We start from the raw sequence: 25,698 nt of genomic DNA on the forward strand, positions 1-25,698 counted from the left end.
TTGACTTATGGGATTGTTGATGATTTAAAGGAAAACGAAAGTTGGGTTTCTCACATATGATTCTTGAAAATCTAGGTGTACTCAAGCTGAACTGAAATGGTGCAAAACAAGTAGAAATTGTGAGAGCTTCCACAGCTAGTTTTGAAGTATATATATGCTCTTCTTGATTTCTTTTCCTTGTATCAATCATTTATATTGTTCAAAGTACATGAGTATTACTCCCTCAGATTCAGTTTATGTGACAATATTTTATTTTAGTTTGTCTCAAAAGCATCGCTGATTTAAATTTAAATTTAAAGACAATTCGAGTTAAACTTTTCATTTTATCCTTAATAGTAAGTTCTTAATAATTGCACAAATATCATTACGAGTTTAAAATCATAGTTTCAAAAGTCTTATAGGTCGCAGAAATGGTATGACTTATTTAATAGCACAAGTGTAAGAACTCATTTTATAAAAATATTCATGCTCAGTCAAATTTTGTCATATAAATTGAAACGTAAAGAGTACATTAATAAGAAATAAACTAAAGAAAGAAAGAGGAAAGAAAAGAAGCAATTTAGTTTCTTGATTTCGTACGACAAAAGGTGGTGAGTTGGTTCACTATGTTTGTTTTATAATGGCAACATATGATGATGTTTTGTTTGATTCCACGAATATCGCAATTATGTTCATTGAATATTACAACTTTTGCAACTAATTGACTGCAAAAATAGTCATCAACGGTTTGAAAATGCTAGGGCAACAAAAACTTTTTCCCATTTTAATAATCTTGTATTATAGCCAAATGAGATGACATTAACAACGATATTATTTAGTACTGGCGTCTAATGTATCACGCCAGTAGTGGACACAACCACCAAATGATAACAACCCGTCAACCACATAAATTTTTTTACACTTGAACGTTTAAAAATTATTTGTACCTAATATTTACACCAAATATAAATGCATAGCGTACTAATTATTTGTTTTGTTAAAACCGCAGATATTTCGCAAGAGTTCAATATGTCAAACGACTAATACTGAGACTGGAAATAATTATATTGTATATACTAAACTTTAAATTGAAACTGGAGGGTCCGTTTCAGTTTTCCAAGAAAACTAATTGTTGTGGCAAGAGATTAGTAGAATTGTTGATTGAACAATACTTTAAAACAACAATATATAGTTGATTGATAAGGTGGTGTGCGTATGTAGGTTTAGAAACGATCAAAGGTTGTAGTGGAATGGTAATTTATGTAACTACTCCTTCATCTTTAATAAGAAATCTCAAGTTCGAGCTTTGGATATGGAGTCGCCTTTGGCAAAGAACGCTTTACCTCAGATTTCCTGATGTGAATCTGATTTAATCAGGCTCCAAAACAACTACTAAACACCGAAAAGAAACCGAAAAGAAAACAAAAAAAGAAAGAAAGATCGATCATGGAGAAAGCAAACCCACTAAGCACTAAAAATTGTAAGGTAAATGGAGGAAATCATGGAGAATCATTGATGGATCTTCCAGCTTTATTCTACACGTGGTTCATTCTTGTTTCGGATTCAACAAGAGTTATAGTCCTCAAACTTTTTAAAGATTTCAGTTATAACTTTAAAAGGGTAGAAGGTGCCAGGCGATATCACTTGTTTTACAAATTCAACAGTAAAAAGAATGGGAAGTAGCATGATTAGAGTCCAAAGGGACCAAAGCTAAGCAAGAAACTGATAGTTTAAAGAATTAGAATCTTATATGACGTGTATATACTGATAATGTAAATTTCTTTCGTATCATCTGTATAATTTACCTATTTGTAGCAAATTACAGCTGACTTGAGGTGAAATGGTAAGGAAGAAACTTTAGGAGCCCTTTCAAGCAAAATCTTTAATTGTTACACTCTTTCAACAAGCAACCATAATACTCATGTATGGACCTTTTTCTGCAAAATTTCAACTATAAGTAATTTGTTTATACAGTGAGTATTCAGCTCCGAGTCATTCTGACAGTACTGAAGTGTCAACGGAAGGCGTGGTCATAGTCGTGGAAATGGAAATTTTTGTATATAAAGTGAGATAACCACCTTGAGGCCATGAAGCATAGTAATGCAACGGAGACCAGAGAATATCTCGCGACCACAGACAACGTACCCTGCTTTGCTGCTGCAACAATTCCGATCACACCAATGGAGGCGATCTGTAGTATAACTTCAAGAGCATTGAGACCTTTATATGCAAGATTGCAACTTGTGCAGTTCACCGTATGAGTCCAGTATCTGAGACCAAGCATAAACATATTACTATTAATGTTGATTCAAAGTCTTTGTCTCTAAAAGGTTTTCTCAAGAGTCTGTACGAACAATCTACCGAAAGCTTTCAGAAGGTAGTTTTCAAGACTATTTAAGGTATTAGCCTGTTTGTCCAAGCTTTTAGGAAGCCAAAAGTGCCTTTAAAAAAAATATGCTGATTTTAGAGAGTTGAGGCGTTTGGCCAAGCTTTTAAGAAAAAAAAACAAGTGCTTTTGAGTAGTAGCAGAATCACTTTTGGTACCTTGTCAAGAATAAATTGCTGCTCTAATATTAGTCAAATTAATTAACCAAACACAACCTGCTTCCTCCAAGAGTACTTTTCAAAAGCACATCTAACAAAAAGCACTTTTCAAAGTAAGTAGATTCTGAAAGTTTGGCCCAACAGATCTAGCGAATGTCCTTACAGCTCCACAACTTCTTTAAACTAGAATCAAGAATCTATATTAGAAGTGTGGAAGCAAACAAACCTGTCCAGCAACTGTTCCCTTGGGGGAGTTGGCGGGAGATCTCCGTTGTACTTTCCGCGCCAATCAACTTCGCCGCCTGCATATTTGTTCAACCACCTTCTAAAAGCAACAACAATGGCATCTGCCTTTGTTGGCACATAGCAAGCTTTATGCCAATTGTAGGAGCCAACTTCCTTTAGCTTTTGCTCCTTCATAACGGAAAACGAATTGAATGAGAAAGGAAGAATCATCATATTGTACAAGGCAACGTTTCACCTAAAAGCACAACGGCTTCACCTGGGTCTAATACAAATATCCTCACCTTTTAACAAGTGTTTCAATACATTGAATACAACTCGAGACAAGTTAGAGGAGTCGTGTCAGCAAAAAGAGGTTATATCACATGTCTAGAGCTATTTCAATCTCTCTAACATTTAACAGTGTGGTTAGTATACAAGGCAGTGAAAACAGCGAAATCACAATATCTCCTAAAAGTAACAGTTTGTATATAAAAGTTCCTACTTATAATTCCAGCTCCAAAAGCTACTATTTGACAAAATTTAGATGGAAAAATGGGGCTTTCCATGGTTGGTCTTGTCCATAAATCTGGTAACCAAGGGATTTCAACAAATTTAGTTCCAAGGATATGATTATTTTCCTTTTAGTTGGACGGGTTTCATTAAATTTAGTTCAATGGAAATGATTATTTTCCTTTTCAGCGGACATGAAAGGGTCCTTTCCTCTTGGGATGCATAAACTGACGATATTAACGAAGACAGTTAAGGTCTGAATTGAGATAGTCCAGATGTGATAGAAACAAGTAGCATAGCCAAAGTAAAGTGTACTTCCCAAATTCCTACAACAAACCAAGGAGTCCTGTGTGAAGTTTGCTAGTGCAGATTCACGTAAAACCATAAAACAACTTAAATTTGTGAACTTATCTTTTAATTCTTCTTCCTTCTTTCTATATTTGGGAAACAGGCTGGGCCCATTAATAGGAGGATGGGGAAGGATGAAGAGGAGAAAGACCCTTGCCGACCATTGCACCCTAAAGTTGCAACATAATGCCAATATTTACGGAGAACTTGTCTTTCCTTCTATTTAGTAGTTAGTTGAGTACTCTCCCACTTACTCTTCCATACTAGTAGTCGTAGTAGTACTCCTGTAGTTTCTTGCCTTATGATAACTGTTGTTGTTGTTGTTGCTTGTTCTTTGGTTATTGCATTACTCTGTTTACATGTTTATTCGTTGTTTCTTTTGCATCCTGCTTTGATTTGCTTCTTCTTATGCCGAGGGTCTACCGGAAACAGCCTCTCTACCTTCTCAAGGTAGAGGTAAGGTCTGCGTACATTCTACCCTCCCCAAACCCCACGTTGTGGGATTTCACTGGGTATGTTGTTGTTATTGTTGTTAAATAATCAATCGTAATAGTTCACCTATCTATCTCGCATCAATTAGTTTATAATCCACTATGAACAAGTGTTTAGCTTTGACTTCATCTAATTTCCAGAAATTGATATAGACATAGTATGCATCTTTAAGAACAAGCATGAATATATCACCAGTCTTAACCCCTAATCTGAAATTACATACTGTCTGCTTCAAATGGAGCTTAAAAGTCACAAATACTGATAGCAGTACAGGTGGAATCCAATATTGGTTTATCTAAGCACTTATAGATACCCACAAATTCATATAAGTAAATCCTTAAATTCTTTTAGACATTCCTCCTAATCTGATGAAGCTAGAACTTCTCTGTTTTTTTTTATAAATTTATCAACTCCTAGATTTAACAAGAACACAACAAAATTGAAAAGATACAATTAAGCAACTGGATTACCTCCACATGAAGAAGATATGTGTCTGAATCCAAAATTAGGTTTTGCCCCAGGTGAAATATCCAACGTGGAATTATTCGATCTGCCCAAACGGCAAAGTTTCTTGGAGTTGAAAATATAATTCTGCTATGACCTGGACTAACTGGAATGCAGATGAAAACTAAAATTGCTTTTTTCTTCTTCTCAGCTGAAGGTTTTTCCTGCATGGAATATATAAATTTAAATGGCTGCAAAGAGAACCAAATAAATGCTGAAAAAGACTTGGTATAAAGTAAATACCTGTACAACTCCAGATGATTCAGCAGGTGTTTTACCTTGAGGCCCTCCGAAGGCAAAAGAACTATAATACATACAAGGTGGAACAAATGTGTTCTGTCCAGGTCCCTGGTTTGCAGTAATGCCATTTACATCCAATTTTGTGACAGTTATATCGAGTGGTCTTCCTCCTTCCCTATCAGCCTTCACAGTGCAAAAACAATGCTGTCAGTCGGGTAAAATTACTTACACATGCAAAGAAAAGAATATAGAATAAAATATGTAAGGGATCGTATATGTTTCTTATCTTTTGGGGGGTGTTGGAACATTCATTATGCCATAATGTGAATATTGGACATGAGCTGGGTCCATAAGGTTTTCAACCAGAAGCTCATACCTGAAATTTATCAGAGTCGTCACAAATTTTTACTCAAAAAGGAAGTAGCTGAGCATTGAGACATTATTGGCCTATGCTTAGAAATTAATTGAAATAAGCAAGAATGCAGTTGCATAGGCATGTCAAATAGGCGGGTCGGGCGGGTCATGCTATCTTGGGATAATTTGCCACCCCTAGTTGCGACCATACAATTTTACCTGATGGTTTCATAATACATTCCTCGCAACGATTTATTCACGAATACAATTATGGTGTTGAAACTACATTTTTACATCTTTTGCTTGTTTAGATGATAACATTTGGGTTTCTTCTGCTTTCCTCCACTGCTCAATTCTTAGATTCCATATGTTTCATTAACAAAAAACCTTCCCCTCTTTGGAAAAAAAAAAGTTTTTTCTGTTCTGAAAAAGTGCAACAATTTCTGCAGAGTTTCTCCACAAAGATAGTTGGATGTTTGCGCCTGCTTACCCATATGATATATCTCTGACTAGGAAGGATTTCGAAAACGAACTGTCATCAAGTTCAGGGATATAAGGAGGCCTTTTCGTCAAATATATGTCTTTGTATAAAGGATCAGAATTTGGCCAGAACCAAAGAATGTCATTTTGCACACAACTTGGATAAACAGTTGCACAAGCTCTTTTGGACGTGTGAACCTGCATGGTTTATACAAAAATGTCATTCCCAGCTACCTTGAGTAAAGCAAATGCAGAAACTGTAGTAAAATTGCTGTCAAAAACTTCACGTGTTTGAGAAATGAAGAATATCAAAGACGATGACCTGCGAAAGTTCTCATCATCTTTCATCAGACAATAAAAATAGAAAGCCTTCACCAGAGGCCACACAGGTAATGGTGATAAGCTAAGATCAGAAGGGTATTATCCTTTTAAATGTAAACCCAATTGCATAAGTCTTCAAACAGATGTCATGGTAAATTGTACATAATGTAGGATGTCAAAATGAAAAATACTTGATTTCTTTACCAATGGATTTCCTAGGAAAACTTTCGGAATAGCAGAAAGAGAAAATCAAATGGTTGATCTATACCTTGATTATGATAACAATAGTAAATTATGTGCTCTACTCTTTGAATTGGAATTGATATTTGACCATATTGACATAATTATTTCATTGACATCCTGTCTAGTTACTTTGTTTTATTTTCATGGAATCTCCAACAAAAGTCACTGCTAGGCAACAAGACAGTCTCTGTTATTCAAGTTCTTGAACCCATGGGCTGAAGAACTGCCAATCAATTACATCTCGATCCCGAGTTAATTGTTGTCAGCTATATGAATCCTCTTACTCATTCCACTGCATTCAGGTCTGCTTCAATCTAATGATAAATAGTTTCTCTTTTGAGGCAATTTAGAGATCACTCTAAAACTGGAGGTTTAGTAGCTTTCAAACTTCTCCCTACCTACGCGGACATACAAGGGGTTTGAAGAACTGTAAATAGAAAGAAAAAAAAAAAAAAGATCACGAGAAGCAAAGAAGCAAGCCTAAAATCTGAAATTAATCTTTGTAGTATTATCATGAGAACTAATTTCTCATTCTAGGAAGTCTTTAGAAATGGGTGCATGTTTTTCATTCCGCAGAGAAGCGCATCATCAATTAACTTTTAAGTAACAGAAAACTACTTCTTTAAGCAAAATTGTATCTAGAGGCGAACTAAATATGGTTTTCCTTCCTAACTTTCAGACAATTCCAGAATGAAAAGATCTTCTGGTAGTTGATCTTCAGAAAGTCACAAGAACCTTAATGCTCAATAGTCTATCTCTATAGACAGACAATAAATATTTCCATTCCTCCTTACCAGGAGCCTTGGCAGAACTAGAATAGCCAATAAACTCAATTCTTCAACATGCGCATAAGCATATCAGAGTATGCACTGGAATGTTTTTTCCTTTCTTCATGTATTACCTACCGTTCAATAGATGCTCACAACTTCTAAAAAAGAACAACTACTTTTGCACCGTTTAACACATCCTGCACAGACTTTTCCTGATTAATTAAAGATTAGCAACTGCTTCCGAGAAACCAAACACAAGTATTTTTTACCTCTCCCATTCTAGCTTCCTAAACAGAACACTCAAAATGGATAACCAAACCCTTCAGCAAAAACCAGCATTCAGTTAAATTTTCTTGATCACACTACTCGTACCATAATATGAAGCTATGCGGACATGTTCCCTCAAGCATAAATACCACAATCTGGGTAACGAGATTGAACATTATAAAATTAAAACGTCAATGTCTTGTTACCTGCGCAAAAGTTGTCGACGAGCAACATTAGGATCTCTATTAACCTTCTCACTATCTAGCCAACTTAATCAACACCAAAATGCTTTGTTTTGCAAAAACTTTCAAGTGATGTTATCAAGGGCCGACCTAGTTCGCCTATGGGTTGAGCTGAGCCTTTAAAAATCCACTTAATATGTATAAATAATTTATCAAGAACCCTGTAAGCTGCATTTTCTAGAATACAGAACCCATAAACTAAAAATTCTAGCTCCGCCTCTAATATGATATGATCATTACCACTTGAAGACAGTCTATAAAGGACATAACAGAGGACAAATAAACAAGCAAACTTTACAAGATATGAAAGGATAACTGTGTAAATTAAAGGGACTAATCACTGTTTTATTAGATTAATTACCGGAGGCCCATCCCTAGGAGCTTGAGGAATAAACTTGCAATCACCAGAGCCATTAAAACACCAGCCATGATACACACACTGTAATCTTCCCCATTGATCAATTCTTCCTTCAGAAAGTGGAGCCAATCTATGAGGACAAGAATCATCCATCACTTTCCATTCTTTCTCATTTTTATCCCACCACACAACCACATCAATCCCCACAACTTTCTTCCCATGTGGCCTTCTCTTATCAAGATCACAAATTGGCATTATTGGATACCACTGAGCATACCAATCAAATTTCTCTTCTTGGTTTTCATTTTCAGTATCTTCATCAAATGGGGTTCTTGATTCAGTTGTCACACTTGAGGAAATGGCAGTGAAAAGCTTGAATTTTGCATTTTGAGACTGAATTGAAGCAAAACAAGAAATGGGGTGTTCATTATTTGGATGAATATACAAGTTGGGTTTTTCACATATGGTTTTGGGAAATGAAGTGGTTGAGTTCAAGTTGAGGTGAAATGGTGAAAAGGAAGAAGCTTTGATAGCTTGCATGGCTGAATTTTTAATTTGTTTAATAAAAAAATCAGTCCTTTTTAAAATCTTGTAACCCCATTAATTTGCAAATGCAGAACAAAGGGGTGACTGAAAGAAGTAGAAAAGTTGTTTGTGGCTTTCAGCAAAACAACACCATTGAATGTGTCATCTTCTGCTATTAATCTATGGCCAGAAGTTAAAGCCTAAAAAAAAAAAAAAAATGTTAGCCAAAACATGAAAAAAGAATGGATCACACACTTGTCCTCGTCAGGCCATGCCGGCACGCCCAGCTTGTTGGATGGTTGTTACATGTGTTTCATAATGTAGTTTATCTTATGGTATTACTCCCTCTGTTTTAATTTACGGGAGACTATTTCTTTTTTAATCCGTGCCAAAATGAATGACCTTTTTTCTAATTGGGAAATAAATTCACTTTATGAAATGATTTACAGCCACACAAATATTCAAGACTTATTTTGAACCACAAATTTCAAAAGTCTTAACTCTTTTTTAAATGTGATACCCAGTCAAATGGGTTTACATAAATTGAAATGGAGGGAGTAAACATATTGTATTTGCTTTAACAATATACTAATATTTAGATAATTGTGTTTTTTTGTGGTTCTATTATATCACGCATCAATAATATGAGGGACAAAAATTTACAATATTACAAATAAAATTGTGAATGGGAAAATAAAATTATTAAACAATTAGTAAGGGAAAGATAAAAAAAAATAAAAAAATAGAGCAATGAATCTATCTTACATAAAATAACACTTTTTATTTTTATATATTAAGCTAATTAAACATTACAATACAATAAAATCTAGGTAACAATCAAAATAAGTCTTATAATTAAAATAACAATACAATACAATTTATAACAACCATCCAAACAAGCTGAGGAGAAAACATTGAGGAGAACCAAGAATTTCCATGAGAGCGGGTGATACAAAATACTACTAGTAAAATATAGAATAAATTTTAATAAGATTAAACAGCTGTACGTTAAGCCCTATTTTGTATTTTGTTTTGCTTCTTTTATAAACTTTTAAATTCATTTAATAATATGACATTTTCTTCTGAATGACAAGGTGGATTTCTATTATGCTCTTTTATATTTATACCTTGTTCTATCAAAGGAAAATTGCAGCAATTTTTGGTAATTAATCTCTGAAAAGAAATGTTAATCAGAAGTTAAGACCTCTTGAGCTTGCTTAAATGTGCACGAACATGGAAACATATTACCATATTTATCATAGTCACAATTGTCTCGCACTTTCCATAATACCTTAGTTATGTCTATGTCTTGTGGTATGCTAATCCATTTTTGTTTTTTATTTCTCATATCGTCGATTTCTTTTCTGAGATTCATAATATTTCTCCTTTATTAAAAAAATAATCTCATTAGTTATCCGAGTTATGAAAGATAAATACCTTAATTATAAATTAACTTACGAACTAAGACAAAATCTAGAACAATTGTGAATATGAAGGTGCGTGGCGAGTACCATATTATAGTATTTATAGCTTAAAATCCACTAACATTAGTAAAATTATTATTTTTTCTCCTAAAAAGCTACTTTTTTTTTTGGTCCAAAAAAAAAAAAAAACTACACCGAGGAATGGTCAATTTCTAAATAATTTTTGAGAAAGTTCCATTCTTTAGATAACATAACTTTTTAACCTTAAATAGTAACTGCTTCATGAAGTAACTGAACTTGTAATTTGTAAAGAGAAGTTTTGATAATTTGAACTAGAAGATTACATAGATGATAGATAGGCCACACATTAAATGAGCCAATCACCCATGGTCCCAACTCATAATAAAGAGAAGGTTCACTCCCTATTTATTCATTTCAAAACGTACAAACCCCCTTTTAGTAATTTTAACAACTTTCAACTAAAAAGCACACACGCAAAACAACATTGTTTTCCTCAGTGTCAGCAATTCCAAATTAGCTTAACAAAAATAGCACAAATTTAATACAATGGACCTTAATGGGTCAGCTATGGAAGTTGATGGGGACAATTTAAGCACATGTTTAACCAGCTTTTTTAATGATGGTACTGTTGAGAGTCAGCGTTACTTTGTTGCACGTAAAACAATTCTTGAAATGCTTAAAGATCGTGGTTTTGCAATACCCAATTCTGAAATTGACGCGACACTTCAAGAATTTAGAGATAAATATGGTCAAAGTCCTGATGTTGACCGCCTAAGAATCTCAGCCATGCATAGGACTGACCTTACTAATAAGGTTAGTGGAGTATAGTTAAATCACTTTTTTTTTTTTTTAGCTTCTTGTAGTGAAAAATTGTCTAAAGTTTCAATTTTTTGCCTCATTAAAGGAAGTTTATCTGGTGTTTAGGAGCTTTGAATACATTTCTTTCTTAAATATCCTTTTTTTAGCTGCTTGTAGTGATAATTTGTCTAAAGTTCAATCTTTTTGCTTCATTAAAGGAAGAATAACTTGTATTAGGGAGCTTTGAGTTCGTTTCTTTCTTAAATCACCTTTTTTTAGCTGCTTGTAGTGATAATTTATCTAAAGTTCAATTTTTTTGCCTCATTAAAGGTATAATAGCTTGTATTAAGGAGCTTTGAGTTCTTTACTTTTGGTAGTGAGTGAAACTTTGGGAATGATTAAGCTTGTTGTGTTTGGTTTATGATAACTTGAAAGCAAGTTCCTCCCATACGGCTAAGCCTTACTCGGCTGGTGGGAGCTAGTAGGTACCCGATGTAGTAGTCGAGGTTAAGAAAGACCTGCCTAAGCCTTTGTGGGAAAAATTATGTGGTACTTGTGTTGGTGGGAGGTAGCATGTACCTGGTGTAGTAGTCGAGGTTCAAAAAATCCTGTCTAAGCCTTGGTGGGCAAAATTAATCTGTATCTGTATAAACCACTCCTCTGATGTTGTTCTGTGATTGTCTTTTTTATAAGCTTCAACTCTTATTTTGCTGTGTTCTTCTCTGTGTTATTTATTTATTCAAAAGTAGCCTTAGCGTCTATGGACAATTAAGCTATGCTACATTTTGTAGGTGTGGATGTTATTTTTTCTTTTGGTTGAAGAAAGTAGATGAATGGAACTTTTTTTTTTTTTTTTTGGTCACCCAATTTTTTATTTTTTAATTAGGGCAAAGGCCGTGTGTCGTCCTTCCATTCTTTCATTATCCATGTCACACGCGAGTGATTCTCACGCATTTTGTTTGTTTTGCTGATTGTGAATTGAGTGTTTAATTGACACGCTTTAGCTGAAGTTGTAGTGTTAAATCGGTAAAGATCTCAGTTAAAGTGGCTAAATGACTATTTGTGGAACTTTAAGGGGCTATCTATGTATTTTGTCTTCTAAAAATGTGTTCAAATCTTGGATAAAAAAGGGTAGAATGCGAAGATTAGTTGACTCACAACTTCTCTAAATTATTAACATATTTCTTCAGTGCATTGAGTCGGCCTAGCTAGTAGTATTGCAACCTACTATTTCGCATTTGGATGCCTTAAGTATAATGCGTACAAGTTGTTGTTCCCCCGTGTTCAGAACTGTAGAAAACCACAACCAGAAATTGGAAAAACCAGTAAGTAGAAAACGAAAAACAGAAACTGTGTAACGTTGTAAAAATTGCGTAAATGAAGAAATATCCGAGACCACGAATTCACCGTGTGTCCTTAAAGAATTTAACCCCCTCCGTACCCGAGGTTATGGATTATTTCCTCCCGGGATATAACGGATATACTGTCGTAGGAGTGGCGGTACCTCAAACGCCTACGACTTCGACGAACTCAAATTCGGGAACGAAACACAGTAAGACTCGATAGTTTTTATTTGTGGAAAAAGAATGAAGAATTTGCAATGCAAGAAAATTTTTTCAGTAGTCGAAAAATGAGGCAATGCCTCAGTTTATATAGCCTAGAACATGCCTGTTTAGAATAGGCTTGGTGGCTGTTCGGAAAGGCCATGCCTTTTCCGAAAAAAATAAGAACGTTGGGAAGTTGGGATTTAAATTTAATTAATTACTAATAATATTTTTCCGCTAAAATAAAAATATAATTTCAGAAAATGAAGATAGAATTTTAAATAAATTTGTTCCAAAAAGATTATCAATCAAATCCAAAGCCGAGCCGAGCGACGACAGCGCGAGGGGAGTCCCTCTTCTCAACCCTTTAAGAGCTAGAAGAAGTGCTTTCTAATATAAGCACATAACTTTCCCTTTCTACCACCAATGTGGTACAAAGCTCCTTTTCAAAGGAACTTTGCTCTAAACTTCATTTTCCTTCCATTGTCTTTTTCCCTCCATTTCTCATTCACACCAACTTAGCTAGCTTCAATCCTTAACTAGCTTTAACACAAGTTACTTTCTCTGTGTCACTTTATATGTTAGATGCAATACTTCTGTGATAACTATAAGTAGCCCTAAAGTAAAAGCGTGATTGGCAAATTTTTATGACTGCTATTTTGTTTTAGAAACTTGCGCACCAATTCTAGGGAGCATAATATTTGAAATTCTAAGATATCCGAGGTGAGGGTACTGTGTCTATGATAAAGGTGATTGCACTAGAAGGTGGTTAAGCCAATTTTAGTGGAGTATGAACTTTGATGTAGTGGAAACTGAGATGTAGGATTATGGTTTACTTTTTGGCTTTCAAGCATGGAAAAGAAATTCTAAAATGTATAGTATTGAACTTTTTGCATGCTTTTTTGAGTGATTGTTTCTAGGCTCATCTCCGAGCTCCATATTCAAATCTCTCCTTTTGGGTTCATATGTCTTCAAATTTCTTGTTGATTATGAAAGTGCAAGAGGGGGGGGGGGGGGGGGTGAATTTTTAAAATTTTCGCTCGTTAGTCGACTAGGTCAAGACGATAGTCGACTACCTACTCGGTGAATATTTAGGCAAGTGCGAAAAATAAATGACACATATAATTTATCTTGGTTCAGATTCAACGTGAATCCTAGTCCAGTCCCCTTGGGTTGCAAGGGTGATCTCTGCAGCTCTTTTATAAGGTTTGGTACAATGGAGGTTTTGAATGAAGTTCCTACGTCTACACTCAAAACACTCTTATTCTTTTTGATACAAAGCCTCACAAACTATGACTCTCCTTTCTCTCTTATTACACTATGAATCACACGGACCGACAATGTTTGTTTGAAAGTAAAGCGAGCAATGGAGGTAATGAGACAATTGCATAATTCTTCGTTTGTGAGGCGGCCCGTTTATATAGCTTTAGGCACTTCACGCGAGAGTTCAACCCAAGGGATTTGATCCTTGGAAATGGAATCGAGAGATCCTATTTCCAAGAATAAGATCGAGCCGTTCTTTGCTTTCCTTGTGCGTTGAAGGCGAGAGATTTCTTGCACCTCATGAGATATGCCTTTGATATTTTTTCCTTCTTGAAATGATTTGATGCCGAAATAATTCCTCTTTAAAAACTTGTCGCTTCCTTGTGCGTTGAGGCGGCGAGAGATTCCTTACACCTCATGAGATATGCCTTTGATATTTTTCCTTCTTGAAATGATTTGATGTCGCTTTGAAATAATTCCTCTTTAAATTGCGGATGTGATTTCCTTTTTTTTTTTTTTGAAAGATATGCGGTGGGAGTTACGGTACTGTTGCCCTAACCACGTTTGGGCTAGGAAGCCATATGTCGAGTGAGCCCAGCTCGTTGGGGCTACTCTGTGGGCTTCCAAGTTGTTGGGGCTGTTTTGTGGGCTCACATATATTCCTTATGTGATTTAATTTCTATACCTGCACAAGTAAAATTGTCATCATAAAAACTTGACACTAACAATCTCCCCCTTTTTGAGGATGACAATTTTGGACAAAGTGTAGTCAACTTCCCTGTAACGGAAGTTAGAATAGGTGGAGGCTCCCCCTGACTAGTTGACTAGTCCTTATAGGCTCCCCCGAGCGATTGACCGTCATTCTCCCCTTTGGCATCACTCAAAAACAACACAACAATAAAAGCAAGAGGCAAAATAAAAGCGAGAGGCAAAGAACCATCAAATAAACAACACAACAAACAGGCAAAACCAAGGGACAAATAGCAAATAACATAAGGCAATTAACAGTACTGCCAAGCATAAGGACCACAAAAAACATTGTTTAAACAGTTAAAAAAAAACTAAAAACTATTCTTGACGACGGAAGACTGGACGACGAAGAAAGTAGGCTAATGTATTCACAATAGCATCCTTCATTTCCGTCAGCGGTGTAGTAAGACGTTCAGGCATAGCAGCAACACTAGCTTGAAGCTTGGTGGACAGTTGATGCTTCCTTAATAACCGCATCCGGCGTAGCCTTAGCTTAGAGACATCGGCTTTGTTTCTCTAGTCACATCACGAATCTTCTCCACTTGAAATAACGTGGATGCCATTAAGTCTTTAATGGACTCAATTTTTTAATCCATAGCGAAAAGTTTGGCGAGAAGTTCTTCATAGCATTCGGAGAGGAGACAGCAGGGGGATCTGATTTTTTCCCTTTGGTAGAGGGACCAAGTTGAGAGGCCTCATGGACATCTTTTAACAACCAGGAATCATCGCTCAAAACATATCCCATGCTACCGAAAGCCCTAGAGTTGTAGCATTGCTTGACTGGAGTGATGGGATAGTCAACCAAGTCGATTTTGTGGACCTCTAGGATGCGGGAGATAAGCATACCATATGGGAGACTAGAGGGATTGAAGCGCACTCAATCATATAATTGATAACAATGGAGGACAAATTTATTTTTTTCTTGGACGGAGGCAAAAGGCAAAAATAGCATCACGGCGGGAGATGGTAGAGTATGACCCGGACGAGGAACAATGGTAGTAGCAACCATATGAGCAAGCACACGGGCCTCAAACGAGATATTGGACGGACCAAGTTGAGCAGAACGAGAGGAGGAATTTGAGAGAGACTTTTTAACATCGTCAAAAGACACTTCAAGAGATTCGAGCCAAAATTTTTTGGGTAATTCCGAAAAGCCGCGAGGTGCAACCAAAAATAGAGTCAAGAACAGAGCAAATTAGCACAATATGAGTTCCAAGAACCAATGTTTCAAGTTCATTAGCTTTAGAAGACTTAAGATTGGCATAGAACATGCGAACAGGAATTTCATAGACATGAGGAGGGGTTTTAAAAAAATTTTCCATCCTTGATAGACAAACAAATGTTTAACTTTACAACTGAGAGAGAGCATAAGGTTAAGATCGACATTCCTACCAGGAACGATGGTTTTGTCCTCAAGAGACGAGAACAGTGCCTGATGATGGTCATCCCAAAATTTCTTCCGAAGATCAAGAGGTTTATCACAGAGCGTCTTGAGTTTCTTGGAGGAGGTGGAGCAAGCAGCCTCAGGAAGGGTTCGCTTCCCAAGATGACTAATGGGAACTAAATCGGAGTCGTCGGAGGAGGCAGGGTCATCGGAGACGACGAAGTCATGAGGAGGCGAGGGGAGATTTTGACCCATTTCCCGTAGCCTTGAGCTTTGACGGGTGGAGGGGGTAGGAGTTTTCGCGTTCTTCGCCATTGAAGAGAGGAGAAGATGAACGGAGCTTTGGAAGAGAAAGGTGAGGAGAAAGACGAAAAAGGGTTTATGGGGATACGGGTAAAAGGGTGTGGGGAAAAGCAAAAGGTTTTATGGAAAAGGTAAAAAGTAAATATGGGAAGATGGGAATGTCATAAATATGATGGGAATACCATTTATGGCAAAGATTTGAGTACCCGAAAATCTTGGCACGGTTTGTTAGAAATTTAGATAGATTTATCAATAATTCCCAAAGAGCTTCTTAGCATGCGAAACGTTCCTCGAAGGGGTTTAGTAAAAATATCGACCACCGGTTTTTTCGGTGTTAACAAAAACAATTTCAAAATCTCCCGAGCAACATGATTTCGATAAAATGATGCTTAATATCTATATGCTTGGCCCTAGAATGATGCACGGATTTTTAGATAGACGTATAGCACTCGAATTATCACGAAAAATTTTTACGGTTTAAAAAACAAGTCATAATCACTTAGTTGGTAAGACATCCAAATTAGCTTTGTGCGGCATTGACCAACAGACTATATATTCACCTCGGTAGTAGATAAAGAGATCGATCCCTCGTTTTTTGCTATTCCAGGAAATAAGAGATTTTCCTAGAAGCTGGCAAGTACCACTGGTACTTTTTCTATCATCTTTATCACCTGCAAAGTCTGCGTCTGAAAAACCTTCAAGCGTAAAATCAGTGGTGTTAGGATACCATAAACCATAGTTAGTTGTTCCATGAAGATATCTAATGATTCATTTAACTGCAGTAAGATGGGATTCCTTTGGAGCACTTGGAATCTAGCACACACGCACACACTAAACATAATATCCGGTCGACTAGCAGCTTAAATAAAGCAATGATCCAATCATACCGCGATACTTAGTTTCATCAACGGTTTTCCTTGTTCATCCTTATCAAGAGAGCAAGTAGGACTCATTGGAGTTCCCATAGCTTTTGAGTCAGACATCCCAAATTTTTGGACGAGTTCTTTAGCATACTTAGCTTGACATATAAATATTCCAGTGTCAGTTTGATGAATTTGTAGTCCCAAGAAGAATTTTAATTCTCCCATCATACTCATTTCGAACTCGCTTTGCATAAGATCAGAGAATTCCTTGCACATAGAGGGGTTAGAGCTTCCAAAAATAATATCATCAACATATATTTGTATGATAAGATTTCCTAAGGAGGATCGTTTAATGAAAAGAGTTGTATCGATCTTTCCTCGAAAAAATCCATGGCTTACCAAGAAGGAGCTTAAGCGATCATACCAAGCCCTGGGTGCTTGTTTAAGACCGTATAGAGCTTTACTTAATTTAAAAACGTGATAAGGAAATTTTAGGTTTTCAAAACACGCGGTACATTTCACGTATACCTCTTCTTCAATGAACCCATTTAAGAAAGCGCTTTTAACATCCATTTGAAAAAGTTTGAATTTTTTAAAAGAAGCATATGCAAGCAAAATTCTTATGGATTCCAACTTTGGCAACAAAGGGCAAAAGTTTCATCATAGTCAACACCTTCCTGTTGTGAATATCCTTGAGCAACTAGCCGGGCTTTGTTTCTGACTACTTCTCCAGCCTCATTTAGCTTGTTTCTGTACACCCATTTTGTGCCAATGATTGAAGCGTTCTCAGGTTTGGGAACTAGATTCCACACTTTGTTCTTTTCGAATTGATCAAGTTCCTCTTCCATAGCCTTGACCCGATTCATCTTTTAAGGCATCACCAACTTTCTTTGGTTCGCATTGAGAAATAAGAGCAAGATTTACGTTATTTTTAGTAGATGCTCTAGTTTTTCTCCCTTCATAGATGTCTCCAATAACAAATTTCTTTGGATAGTCAGGTTCACTTCTCCATTCGTTTGGAACTGCTCCCAACAAGAACCCTCGCCGATCGAGGTTCATCAGAAGTCGACTCACAGGGTGCCTTTTCTTCAGTGGGTTTTGTAACCACTGCGGTAAGTACTTGACTGTCTTCTTCATCTGCAATTTTCCTTTTCTCGGTCAGGTTATTAGTATCATCAAATACAACATGAATAGACTCTTCAATAGATAAAGTACGTTTGTTATAAATTCTATAAGATCTACTAGTAGGAGAGTAACCAAGAAATATACCTTCATCACTTCGAGGATCAAACTTACCAAGATTTTCTTTCCCATTATTGTGAACAAAACACTTACATCCAAAAGGATGAAAGTAGCTAATATTTGGTTTCTTACCCGTCCATAGCTCATACGGAGTTTTCTTAAGAATTGGTCTAATCAGGCATCTATTCAAAATATGACACGCAGTACTTACCGCTTCTGCCCAAAAGTGATGTGGTAGGCCTGTTTCTATGATCATTGTTCTTGCCATATCTTGAAGAGTTCTATTTTTTCGTTCAACTACACCGTTCGTCATTGCGGAGATCGAGGTGAGGAGAAATTGTGTGTGTATCCTTGATCATTACAGAATTCCTCAAAGGCTTTATTTTCAAATTCTCCTCCATGATCACTTCTAATGGAAGTGATGTAATATCCCTTCTCACGCTGAATTTTCTCACAAAAAAACTTAAAGTTCTTTAAAGTATCATCTTTATGAGCAAGAAATATTACCCAAGTAAAACGAGAGAAGTCATCTATTATAACAAATGCGTACCTTTTTCCTCCAATGCTAGCAGTTCTAGTAGGACCGACTAAATCCATATGAAGTAATTGCGGGGGCTTTGATGTAGACACAATATCTTTAGAACTAAAGAGTTTCTAGTTTGTTTACCTTTTTGACACGAATCGCACAAGTGATCTTTTGTGTAGTTGAGTTTTGGCAATCCTATTACAAGATCATGTCTTGCTAGTTTTTCAATTAATCGCATACTAGCATGCCCAAGCTTCTTGTGCCACATCCACGGATCTTCTCCCATTGATGCCAAGCATATATGACCTTTAGCATTTTTGATAGAGTCCAGAGTGTATACATTTTTATTTCTGCTTCCAGGAAGAATCTTTGTTCCAGAGGAGTCTTCTATGACACAACCTGATTTACTGAATCTGATCTCAAGATCTGAATCACATAGCTGACTTACACTTAACAAGTTATACTTAAGTCCCTTCACCAACCAAACATTTGAAATGTCACAGGATTATTGAAGGCAATAGTACCAATACCAATTACCGTTCCGTTGAATTGTCTCCAAAAGTTACCAATCCTCCATCAAAGTCGCCGACGATTTGAATAGATTTTTGTCGCCCGTCATATGTCTTGAACACGCACTTTGTCTAGATACCATTTTCCCTTTTTCTTTTTCTTGTGGTGTTCCTGCAAGACAAAAATTTTACTCTTGTTTAGGTACCCAAGAGTTCTTGGGTCCTTGATGGTTAGTTTCAAAATATTTGATTTTCTTGGGTTTCCATATCCAACCAGGTGCAGTTGTAAAGCGAAATCTGCAGTTATAATAATTATGCCCAAGTTTTCCACAGCAAAAACATGTTTGAAAAGATTTTCTTTCCACAATATGGGAATCGGCTGAACTGTGCACTCCAGTTCTTCTAGTTGACTTATCAGTGTTCAAATAGCCAGTTTTCTTTCCTTTAAAATTTCTGGTTATTTGCACAACCTTTTTTTCAGTAAACTTGGGTGTATTTGATTGGTTTGACTTGTCATGGTTATGGTTGGAAGGTTTTAATAAGACATCTAATCTAGATTGAAGATTATAAACTTCATTTTGGATTGAATTTTTTTTCTTTTTCACAAATTTCTAATCTTGATTCCCATTCCTTTTTATCCCTCTTGAGCTTTCTATATTCATCAAAGACATTATTTAGATCTATAAGAGTTTGATCTAATAATTCTTGGGTTTCTTCACATTTAGCACAGGAATGAGAACTTACCTTGCTGCCTTCTTCGAGAGCCATGAAACATATATTTTCACCTTCTTCAGATTCTTCATCTGAGATCCCATCTTCACTCCAACTGCTGAAAGCTCTTTGTTTTTGATAGCCTCTGGTTGGTTTCTTTCTTATCTCAGGACATTCAGACGCAATATGGCCATATTTTCCACATTCAAAACATTTTCCGTCATTCTTTGGTCGTCCAAATGGGTGCCTTGCCTTTTCTAAAGTTTGAGCTTCCTTTCCTGTTACTTCTTGATCTTCTCATAGCTTCTATCACATGCCTCGAAATCATGGCTACTTCTTCTTCTTTAAAATCATCATCATCAGATTCCTCAACTTGAGCCTTGAATGCGACCACTTTCTTCTTTTCGTCCTTCTGGTATCTTTGGATATGATTCTTTTCAAAAGCTATAAGATTTCCTCTTAATTCATCATAAGTGAATTTATCCAGTTTCCGTCTTCAAGAACAATGGCTTTGGTTTCCCAAGTCTTTGTGTACTTCGACAAGCTTTCTAACTTGTTGAGAGTTGGTATAGGTTACTCCAAGCGACTTGAGTTCTCCAATAATCTTCTTGAATCTTGTGAACATTGATTCGATGTTCTCATCATCTTTCATCATGAAAGCTTCATAGTCGTGTCTTAGAGCATCAATTTTTGTTTCTCTTACTTTTGATGTTCCTTCATAAGTGACCTCAAGTTTATCCCACATTTCCTTGGCAGTATCACAATTTGAAATTTTTGCATACTCTTCTCCACTTACTGCACAGTAGAGCAAAGCTATTGCCCTTGCATTTATTTGTAGAGTCTCTTGTTGTTCTTTAGTAATGTCGTGTGACTCTAGATCAATTGTCGAAACTTCGCATCTTCTTTGCTTTCGGTGTTCGCTCCGGGAATGGGTTTAGGTCCTTTTTTGATCACGACCCGGGCTTGATAATCAGTTGATTGCACAAATATTTTAAACCTTTCCTTCCAGTGGCCATAATGCTCACCATTAAAATATGGTGGTCTTGTTGTGGAGTGCCCATCTTGCAATATTGCTCCAGGAATCTGATATCCAGCCATTTGATCTTTTCTCACGTGCGGTTAAGCACTGAAAGTGAGACCTTGCTCTGATACCAATTGAAAGTGCAAGAGGGGGGGGGGGGTGAATTGTTAAAATTTTCGCTCTGTTAGTCGACTAGGTCAAGACGATAGTCGACTACCTACTCAGTGAATATTTAGGCAAGTGCAGAAAATAAATGACACATATAATTTATACTGGTTCAGATTCAATGTGAATCCTAGTCCAGTCCCCTTGGGTTGCAAGGGTGATCTCTGCAACTCTTTTATAAGGTTTGGTACAATGGAGGTTTTGAATGAAGTTCCTACGTCTACACTCAAAACACTCTTATTCTTTTTGATACAAAGCCTCACAAACTATGACTCTCCTTTCTCTCTTATTACACTATGAATCACACGGACTCGACAATGTTTGTTTGAAAGTAAAAAGCGAGCAATGGAGGTAATGAGACAATTGCATAATTCTTCGTTTGTGAGGCAGCCCGTTTATATAGCTTTAGGCACTTCACGCAGAGAGTTCAACCCAAGGGATTTGATCCTTGGAAATGGAATCAGAGATCCTATTTCCAAGAATAAGACTGAGCTGTTGCTGCTTTCCTTGTGCGTTGAAGGCAGCAGTAGATTTCTTGCACCTCATGAGATATGCCTTTGATATTTTTTCCTTCTTGAAATGATTTGATGCTGCTGAAATAATTCCTCTTTAAAAACTTGCTGCTTTCCTTGTGCGTTGAGGCAACGAGATTCTTACACCTCATGAGATATGCCTTTGATATTTTTCCTTCTTGAAATGATTTGATCTTTCTTTGAAATAATTCCTCTTTAAATTGCAGATGTGATTTCCTTCTTTTGAAAGATATGCGGCTGAGAGTTACAGCTGGTTGCCCTAACCACGTTTGGGCTAGGAAGCCATATGTCGAGTGAGCCCAGCTCGTTGGGGCTACTCTGTGGGCTTCCAAGTTGTTGGGGCTGTTTTGTGGGCTCACATATATTCCTTATGTGATTTAATTTCTATACCTGCACAAGTAAAATTGTCATCATAAAAACTTGACACTGACAGATTAGTGCTGGAAGTGCATCAATTCTGTAATGTCTAATGGATTTTATATGAAGAGGATGTGTTCTAGGTATAATTCGTCTTCTGGAAATATGGAGGCTCGGATGAGCTCAATAAAACATATAGAAAAAATTAAGTAGCTAAGAAAGTCGTTTTTGCCTTAACTTCATATGCATGTGCTGCATACATTTATTAACGTCTTACATAGTTGAACTGGTCGCAGGTTTTGGTCATCTTTTGTGGGCCAAATGCTGTGAAAGTGAATGTAATTCGCAGCATTTTAACTCAAATAATGAACAAGGAATCTTTGAGTCGGCTGATATTAGTCATTCAAAATCAAATGACTAATCCAGCTATGAAAGTTGTGGAAGAGCTCCCATTCAAAGCTGAGATTTTCCAGGTAAAGTATGTATTCCTGTTTGTGATTTTGTTGAACAGTTCTGTTGCCGTGACTAAAACAGGGTACTTATTACCAATGAAGTTATTAATTAAGATGTGTTCTGAATTTGCTTGACAAGTGAGGTTAGATCTCAGAATGAATAAAGATTTGTTATCATTGGCATTTATTAAGAAGGTACAAAGAAAACCCTGATAGATGTACGTTCAAAATGGGTTTTCCAATTCGAAGTCTCTTTTAGTTGCTTGGATCATTTAAAAGTTTTCTCCTTAATGAAGGAAAGAATGGATTTTTCATCCTAATGATTAATGCATACAGTGATACAGCACGTAAAGTGTTTCTGATTTTCTGTGAACTTCCAAATGTTTCTACTGTTACCTATAACATGGAGAAAAAATTGTAAATGTCTTCCCAGTCTGGCTTAAAAGGAGCTACATTTATTTGGTTATTCGTTCCCCCTTAATATATGTTTCTGCCGAGACAAGTTCCATGCTCCATATTTTCCATTTGATGAAGGTTCTGTGGTAGTTGGTCAAAGTTTATTTTCCTTATTTGGCTCTCATTAATTTCTGAAAGGACTAAAAATGCTTTACTTCAAGAATCGAAGTAAATTTATGCAAACAATTAATATTATGTCTCAGCAATATGCTAAAAGTGTCCGGCTCCTATTTGCAAATTCTTGCAGATCACAGACTTGCTTGTCAACATCACAAAACATATTTTAAAGCCAAAGCATGAGTTGTTGAACGATGCAGAGAAAGAGAAGCTGTTGAAGAAGTTCAACTTGGAAGAGAAGCAGGTTTGCCTTTGAATTTGCAAAACATTCCTTTATATCCGTACAACTGTGCATCTCCTTAGTGTATCTGTTTAACTTAAGCTTTCTATTAAAGCTTTGATTCCCAGCTTCCTCAGTTGACTTTACCCAGATAAACGATTTTCTATCATCTTCTTCTCTGATGACTTCACTCAAAAAGGGACTTGCTGTTAAATTCCCGGAAGGCAAAGATCGTTTTCTCATACACTTTACAGTCCATAATCTGGTAGAATTAATATCTCCGTGATGTGGTCAGAGTAGTTGCTGCCATCTAGGCTCCACAGTTGGTAAAAGTCGGTCAGTTTTTGTCCCCAGGGGGATGGTTGGGACGTTGAGTTGTTCTCACAGCTAGGCAGGATCCTAGATAATATGACCTTTTGAGCCAAGACCTAGAATTCTTTTGCATTAACAGACGCCTTCTAATATGTATCTTTCTTGAAGAGTGCCTTCTAATACTTATCTTTTCATGAAATTTTCATGAAAAGATCGTTAGTTTAATGTAGAGCGGTATTAGTGATTTCTGCATTACTTTTTTAGAAGAACTTTATCTTTGTCATTATCCCTTAACTGCAAGGGTGAAATGATCCAGATGCTGTTCTACAGCTTTTAGTTTATGTATTTGTAGACTGCTGCCTTTTCATTCTCAATTTTTTTTTTATCTACTCTTGCCTTTTTCTATGACTGGGAGGCGGTACTTTCCCTGTCTCTCAATTGAAACTACACTACCTATCAGAAGTTAATAGGTGTAGGGGCGGGATACTGCCTTTTCATCTTATGCAGAACAATGGTATTGTTGCTGTGCACTCTAATGATATTTCGCAGTTCATATGGCTCTATATGGACTTCAGTCTACCTCTTTTTTCCTTCTAACATTATCAATATAGTTTCGTTTATCTAAATATTTCTGAGTATTGTTCTTGTATTGATGCTTTCCAGCTACCGCGGATGTCTCAAAAGGACGCAATTGCTCGGTACTATGGACTGGAGAAGGGGGCAAGTGGTGAAGGTCACATACAGCAGTGAAATCATCGAGACTCTTGTTACTTATAGCTGTGTCTGGTGATACCATATCTTGTCCTGTTAACATGTTTTTGACTATCTCCACTTTTTAACTCAAATGTAGAGCTTGTAGCAGTATTTTAGTACACTATCATTGTTGCTCTGCTTTTTGTGGTATGCCAAGGTTGTCTTAACTTCATAGTGTTGTGCTAGTAGGAGTGGTGGTGAGCTACTGTAATTTGCAAACTTTGATCATGTTGCAATGTTAATAGGAGTTTTAACAGCTAGTTTTAACTTTTCCATTTGTGTATCCTCACTAACTTATATATTATGGTAGAGTAAAATTTCGATACAACTTCTGGTGTTAAAGAGCTTTTTCATGGATCAGTTAAACAATATAGTAAATATTACTCTCAAGTTATTGGGAGAGATTTTTGTCTTAACGTAGGACAGGAGATAAAAGTTGTGCATGCCTTTACTACATGTGAATGCTTATAGACTGCAAGGTTATCAATTATCATGTTGTTTTATGGTTTATTACTTTTCAAGTAACGCTACTCCGAATAGATCTCAACTCAACACATTCGATAAAATAAAGGGAAAGGGTCAAAAATGGCCCTCTACTTTGGGAAAAAGAGCTAAAAATATCCTTCATTATAAATTTGGATAAAAAATATCCGCTATTAAAGTTTTCAAATATACTCCTGTCTAATGGAAATCCCCAACATAATCTGATTTTATTTTTAAACTCGCTCCATTTAAACTCGATCCAACTACGTAAAAAATTCATATGCCACCAACTTGTTCCCGAGTACTACATCTGAAGCCACTAGTCACAGGAGCGGGTAACCCATATGGGTTTTTTATTTAGTTGGGTCGGATTTAAAAATAAAATCAGGTTATGTTGAGGATTTCCGTTAAGACAGGGGTATATTTGAAAACTTTAATGACGGGAGGGGTATTTTTGACCCAAATTTGTTTGGAGGATATTTTTAGCCCTTTTCTCAAAGTAGAGGGGTATTTTTGACCCTTTTCCTAAAATAAAAGATGATAAATTAGCTTGTTCATATTTAAATGATAAATCAGCTTGTTCATATTTACTTATTTCCTACTTTAATTAGTCAAAATTTCAAATCTTGCACCAGTTAATTACAACGGCTTAGTTAACTGAAAGATACTGTATAAAAAATATTATAAGTCACAATATTTATAATAAAAAGCTTTTTCCCAAAAAGTACCTTGTCAAAGAAATTTTTTGACTCTTCAAAAATAAAAAAATAGCAGATTAAAGAAAAAAATATTTGGGGCCTAAGCTCTTTCCCACAATTTCTTTGTGCGGAGTGCCCTTCAAATGCACTGATCTTTAATTTTTGCCCCTCAAATTGGTGGTCTTTAATTGTTGGCCCTTTCGCCTAATACCATGAGATTTGGAGTTCGATCCCCGGCTCAATAAAAAAAAAAAAAAAAAAGACAATTTTGCAAAGCAGAATTTGTAGTAAAGTTAGGCCTTAAGGCAGAGTTTTGCCTTTAGGTATAAGGCAAAACTCTGCCTTCAGGTATAAGGCAAAATTTTGGCATGCCTAGTAGAGTTTTGCCTTA

The 25,698-nt window shown here is 36.3% G+C and overlaps 1 protein-coding gene and 1 pseudogene across 1 annotated transcript; one reads left to right on the forward strand and one right to left on the reverse strand.

Annotated features, from left to right (window-relative positions):
* Positions 1-1,904: 1,904 nt before the first annotated feature.
* Positions 1,905-8,455, reverse strand: LOC132060416 (protochlorophyllide-dependent translocon component 52, chloroplastic-like). Its single transcript, XM_059453463.1, has 7 exons — positions 7,881-8,455; positions 5,687-5,874; positions 5,129-5,218; positions 4,846-5,032; positions 4,569-4,766; positions 2,750-2,937; positions 1,905-2,249 (listed from the first exon to the last, which is right to left on the reverse strand). The coding sequence occupies exons 1-7, from the start codon at positions 8,415-8,417 to the stop codon at positions 1,994-1,996; spliced, it is 1,644 nt and encodes a 547-aa protein (XP_059309446.1). The 5' UTR covers positions 8,418-8,455; the 3' UTR covers positions 1,905-1,993.
* A 1,814-nt stretch (positions 8,456-10,269) lies between these two features.
* Positions 10,270-24,180, forward strand: LOC132060417 (DNA-directed RNA polymerase V subunit 5A-like; annotated as a pseudogene).
* Positions 24,181-25,698: the final 1,518 nt, after the last annotated feature.

The sequence above is a fragment of the Lycium ferocissimum genome, chromosome 6 (assembly GCF_029784015.1).
Source record: "Lycium ferocissimum isolate CSIRO_LF1 chromosome 6, AGI_CSIRO_Lferr_CH_V1, whole genome shotgun sequence".
NCBI lineage: Eukaryota > Viridiplantae > Streptophyta > Magnoliopsida > Solanales > Solanaceae > Lycium > Lycium ferocissimum.